Raw genomic sequence first — 5,788 nt, forward strand, 5'->3', positions numbered from 1 at the left:
CCCCCACCCCGCCTCACTGCTGCCCCCAGACACCTGTGCACACGGAGACTCTGGGTGTGAATGATGTAAATATCCAGATGGCCCTTGACAGGAAAAAGGTTCCCCACCCCTGACACGTGGAGGGTTGGCCCGTGGATCCGGGCGGTGGAGGCACACCCACCCCACATGGGGGCTCCCCCTGAGTCCTCCTCTCTGTCTCCCTCCCTCCCTCCCTCCCTCCCAGGTGCGTTTGCTGGGAGTGGTGTCCCAGGGCCAGCCAACCCTGGTCATCATGGAGCTCATGCCCCGCGGAGACCTCAAGAGTTACCTCAGGTCTCTGAGACCGGAAATCGAGGTGAGTTTTGGTTTTGTTTGTTTGTTTGTTTTTAATATATGTTTTTTTGTTGTTGTTTAACTAACCTCACCCATGCATATTTTTTCCTATTGATCTTTAGAGATAACCTTGCACGATTTTAGCGCCATCCAAAAAGAAAACATCAATCTCTGTTTTGAGCTTCAAATCCTTTTTATAAAAAAGCATATTTTTTTATTTTTTTTTTTTTAGAGAGAGAGGAAGGGAGAGAGAGAGAGAGATAGAAACATCATCAATTGGCTGCTGTTAGTAAATGTTTCCGAAAATCGTGCTTAATAGAAAAAGACATTTTAAGTTTTTTCCTATTTCGCTTTCCGAAGCAATGGCTAGCACCCAAGGTTATCGTAGCCAAATTTGGTTATCATAAGATGTTCTCCAGTAATTTTTAAATAAAACGTTAAATAGCTTATAGCCCTGCCCTCTCCCGCCACCTTTGAGTCTCTCCGCACCAGAGGCGGATTTGGCAGCGGGGTTTCACTACAGATTTTAGATTCCAAATACAAATTAAGATTTTAATTTGGACAAGAAACCACATTGAGATTCTTTTTTTCTTTTTATCAGCCTGATTTAAAAGAGTACCTTTTAATATTCCTATTTCTTGATAATTTGGCTTTTTTGCACAGGTGATTCTATTAACGGAGAACTAAACATTTCAGGGTTAGGACATGGAGGGGGCCATGAAGGCCATTTCTTCCCATTTTTTTTTTCTTTCTGCTCCTCTTTAGGAGCGGAGGGTGCACGGAAGAGATTTATCCTCCACGGCCTCTGCTAAAGGCTCTAGCAAATGAAATACCGTTTCCCACAAGGGGAAACAATTTGGAGGCAAGTTTTTTCCCTGCTGCTGACTTTTTTTATTCAAGTTCTGACTTTTTGGCAAACATTCAAGATCTCATGTACCTTTTTCAAGAAAACAAGGGTTATGTTCTATAATAACATGCAAAGACTATAAGAGATTACCTTCTAGCCAGGACTGGTTTGGCTCAGTGGATAGAGCGTCGGCCTGCGGACTGAAGGGTCCCGGGTTCGATTCCGGTCAAGGGCATGTACCTTGGTTGCGGGAACATCCCCAGTGGGAGATGTGCAGGAGGCAGCTGGTCGATGTTTCTCTCTCATCGATGTTTCTAACTCTCTATCTCTCTCCCTTCCTCTCTGTAAAAAAAAAAAAAAAATCAATAAAAATATATTTTTTAAAAAAAGAGAGAGATTACCTTCTAAAACTTTAACCCCTTAAGCATGCAAATCAGAAGTCTATAATAAAGTTCCTTACTTTTTAAAAGCCGAATCCTACCCCTTTAGCCTGGTTAAGAAAACGTCCCCACCCCACCTACAGACCCGGGCTCCTGTAGCTGATTGTGGGCTTTTGTGGGGGGTGAGATAATCCCCCACCTTTACAGTGCCTACCTTCAGGGTGAATTCTTTGTTCCTCAACTTTGCCGGTGATGGCTCTTGCGAAACCTTCACTTCCAGAGTTCCCGTCGGTCGCCGGAAGTCGTAAATGTTTCCCTCCACGTCCCGCGTGGCTCTGGGTTCAGGATCTGGAAGAGGAGCCGCACACAAATGAAAGAGAAAAGACACGAGATAATTTGGAAATATTGGGGGAACAGGCAGGTAAGTCCAACTCCGGAGAAAGTCTTTTCTCCTGTCCTTTCTCTTTCGTTTGTGTGCGGATCCTCTTCCAGATCCTGAACCCTGAGCCACGGGGGACGTGGAGGGAAACATTTACGACAGACTGCCTCCTGATTGGCTGCCCTCCTGCACGCCCCCTACCGGAGAGCCCGCAACCAGGGCATGTGCCCTGATTGGGGCTCCAACCGGTGACCTCATTGTTCCTGGGTCGATGCTCAACCACTGAGCCACACCAGCCAGGCATGAAATTTAAATTCAAAACGGGCTGAAGTCTGTACCATTTTCTTTTCTTTTTTTAAAATATATTTTATTGATTTTTTACGGAGAGGAAGGGAGAGAGATAGAGAGTTAGAAACATCAATCAGCTGCCTCCTGCACACCTCCTAGTGGGGATGTGCCCACAACCCAGATAAGTGCCCTTGACCGGAATCGAACCTGGGACCTTTCAGTCCGCAGGCCGACGCTCTATCCACTGAGCCAAACCAGTTTCGGCCAGTCTGTGCCGTTTTCATTCGTCACCCCGGTGCCCCCCCTCCTGTTGTGCGAACCCACGAGCCCACTTGTTAACACACGGAGGCGTGACTTTTGAGTAATTCTGAGAACAGACCGGTAGATGAACACTTAGAAACAACAGCTGGAACATCCATCCTTCCTTTGGCGACCCCGGTGGGACCAAGTGCTCACTGCGACCCTGACTTCGCTACGTGCCCAATAGCTCTGATGGGGCTGCTGGTGTTCCCAAAACACTCCCCGTACCAGCCCTCCTCCCACCCCTCCCTGTCGGAGTCTCTGTCTCCCCCTCTCTCTGTGCTTAATCTTTGGTTTTCTTTGCGCAGTTTAATCATCTTCCAGGTAGCAGTTCCTTCATTTCAGTTCTGAGTATCTGTGCCCATGTGGCTTCTTCAGTCACAGCAGACAGAGGAAGCCACATGGGCACAGACACTCAGAACTGAAATGAAGTTCTGTGCATCCTTCGGCTGGGCCGAATGCGCTTGGTGGTTCTGGGAGGGCCACGAGTGTGGGCGGAGGCCACTGGCGCCCACCCCCCGCTCCACCCAACAAGGGGCCCCAGCGACCCTGTTCTGTCTGACTCGAAATAGCAAAGGCCGGTCCCCAGTTGTGCCTGGGGGTGTTCCTCTCTGCAGCCCTGTGTGATGTGGTGGGCCGGCAGCGCGCGGCTTAATCGCGAAGCAGATGCTGTGGTCTCCGCAATAACACAGTCCTTCTCCTTTTTTAAAAAAAGAAAGGAGAGGGAAAGATAGATACATCAATGATCAGGGAGAATCATGGATCGGCTGCCTCCTGCACGCCCCCTACTGGGGATGGAGCCCACAACCCGGGCATGTGCCCTGACCAGGAATTGAACCGTGACCTCCTGGTTCATAGGTCGACGCTCAACCCCTGAGCCGTACCGGCCGGGCGAACACGTTCCTTCTGAACAAGGCCCGATTCCTGGGCAGAATACCCCGTGCGGCTCAGGCTGAGCGAAGATGGGTTTGCAAACCTCGAGAAACGCCTGGATTCTCACGGGAATTGTTGTCTTTTTGTGTCTCCAACAGAACCACCCCGTCCTCTCGCCGCCGACCCTCAGCAAGATGATCCAGATGGCAGGGGAGATTGCGGATGGCATGGCGTACCTCAACGCCAACAAGTTCGTCCACAGGGACCTGGCTGCCCGGAACTGCATGGTGGCTGAGGATTTGACCGTCAAGATCGGAGGTGAGTCCTTGGCTGCCAAGATCTGGGCAGGGCCTCGACGCGCGCGAGTGTTTTAGGGGGCGCGTTGGGGTGGGCCCCCCTGTGGGGAGGTTCTCCTGTGCATCTCCTGGGCACAGAGGCTTGCTCTTGGGAGTAACGTCTTCATCTCCAGGTGACAGCCAATCACAGGCCCGGCCAGGCTGGCATCAGTGATCCTGATGGCGCAGTGGGCACGCGGACCAGGGCGTGGGCTGGGCTCGGCTGAGGCCCCTCAGGTTGCCTCTCCTGGGATTTGGGGCCTTTCATGGCAGGATAGTTCTAAGCATCGGTTGTGGAAATAATCGAGACAGCGTTCTCGGGTGACGCTGACTTAGGATTAATAGTTGCCATCCAAAGTGCCAACTTTGCCCGGCTGGTGTGGCTTAGTGGTTGGACGTTGACCTCTGAACCACGAGGTCACGGTTCGATTCCCAGGGCAGGGCACATGCCTGGGTTTTGGGCACGGGCCCTCCCCCTTCCTCTCCGAAATCAATAAACATATACAAAGTACCAATAATTTCCCTCCAATTTTCTTTTTTTTTTTAATTATATTTTTAAACAAAAGATTAAGCACAGAGACAAGCTACAGAAACTCGTGACTGGGAATCGAACCCTGACCTCCTGGTTCAGAGGTCGACACGCAACCACTGAGCCACACCGGCCGGGCGCTGCCTCTCATTGAAGTGCAATGAGGGATTAACTTTAATTTTAAAGAATCAAGGTGAACGTGTACTTAGCAGCAGAGCCTTCCTGGTGTTTGCTGGGCACGTGGCTCATCGCTCATGCCTTGCGGGCTCTGTCGATGGGATTGGAGGCCCTGCCACGCGGCCCCTTGAGGAGGCGGGGCTGCCTCGCAGCAGGGATGTCCTGTCCGTGCCTGTCCCCGGAGAGTCATCCTCCTGCCTCCTCCCCGCCCCGCAGACTTCGGCATGACTCGCGACATCTACGAGACCGACTATTACCGGAAGGGCGGGAAGGGGCTGCTGCCTGTGCGCTGGATGTCCCCCGAGTCCCTCAAGGACGGCGTGTTCACCACCCACTCTGATGTCTGGTAGGCGAGACGGTCCCCCGGATGCGCACCCCACCCCCGACCCACACTCCTCCCTCCCTTTTTGGCTCAGCAGAGAGAACCAGGGGTGGGGGGTCCCCAACTGGGAGTCGTCAAGCGGCTTGACTGTCCCCTGTGCACTTGCCTGGGGTCCAAGTTCAATGGCCCCTGAACCCCCCTGCCCTTCAGTGTCCTGCGCTCTGCACTGACTCAGTGACCAGGGCTGCACTGATCTGCAGGAGCCGTGGCGGCAGCACAACACAGTATATAAATACTGCAAATACACCAATTGTTAAAACATTTTCCAAATGACTGCTGACTGATGTCTATGCTTATTGGGGAGTTGATTCTCTTCGAAAGACAACAGGGCTTGAGTAAACATTAGGACCTTAGGAAAGCAGTTTAAACAGAAGATGGTATGGCACCACCCCGCCTTGGCAGGGCGCACTGCAGCTGCTCAGGCTGATGTCTGTGAAGTGTTACACGGATGCCACCCATGCTCACCTTCTCCGCGCGGAGTTGGTTGTTGTTTTTTAATAAGGCAACACGACAGCGGTTTCTGGGGTTTTTTTTTTAATACATTTTTATTGATCTCAGACAGAGAGTAAGGGAGAGAGATAGAGAGTTAGAAACATCGATGAGAGAGAAACATCGATCAGCTGCCTCCTGCACATCTCCTACTGGAGATGTGACCCCAACCCAGGTACATGCCCTTAACCGGAATCGAACCCGGGACCTTTCAGTCCGCAGGCCGACGCTCTATCCACGGAGCCAAACCGGCTTCGGCAAGACTGTAAGCTTCTTGATGACATAGTCTGCTTATGGTGATGGGAACAGTGCCCCATGTTTCTATGGCTATCCCAAGCCATTTCTATCTCTTTATGCTTCCACTTTTGCTTTGCTGGGCTGCCCCCATCCAGCGTTTTGTGTCCTGAAGCTTCTGTTTTTTTGTTAAGCACACGTTACTCCAACCAGGAAACAGAAGCACTGTGTCCAAAGCACCAACAGGAAATATTACAAGTATT

General features: G+C 51.2%; 1 protein-coding gene across 1 annotated transcript in view; it reads left to right on the top strand.

The window, feature by feature from the left end:
* The window catches only part of IGF1R (insulin like growth factor 1 receptor), a 147,322-nt gene that overhangs the window by 103,243 nt on the left and 38,291 nt on the right, over positions 1-5,788 (top strand). The window contains exons 15-17 of the mRNA XM_015569111.1: positions 184-334; positions 3,538-3,697; positions 4,637-4,766. Coding sequence (XP_015424597.1) covers positions 184-334; positions 3,538-3,697; positions 4,637-4,766 — 441 coding nt within the window. The remainder of the gene's footprint in view (positions 1-183; positions 335-3,537; positions 3,698-4,636; positions 4,767-5,788) is intronic.

This window comes from Myotis davidii, unplaced genomic scaffold (genome assembly GCF_000327345.1).
Source record: "Myotis davidii unplaced genomic scaffold, ASM32734v1 scaffold164, whole genome shotgun sequence".
NCBI classification, from domain to species: domain Eukaryota; kingdom Metazoa; phylum Chordata; class Mammalia; order Chiroptera; family Vespertilionidae; genus Myotis; species Myotis davidii.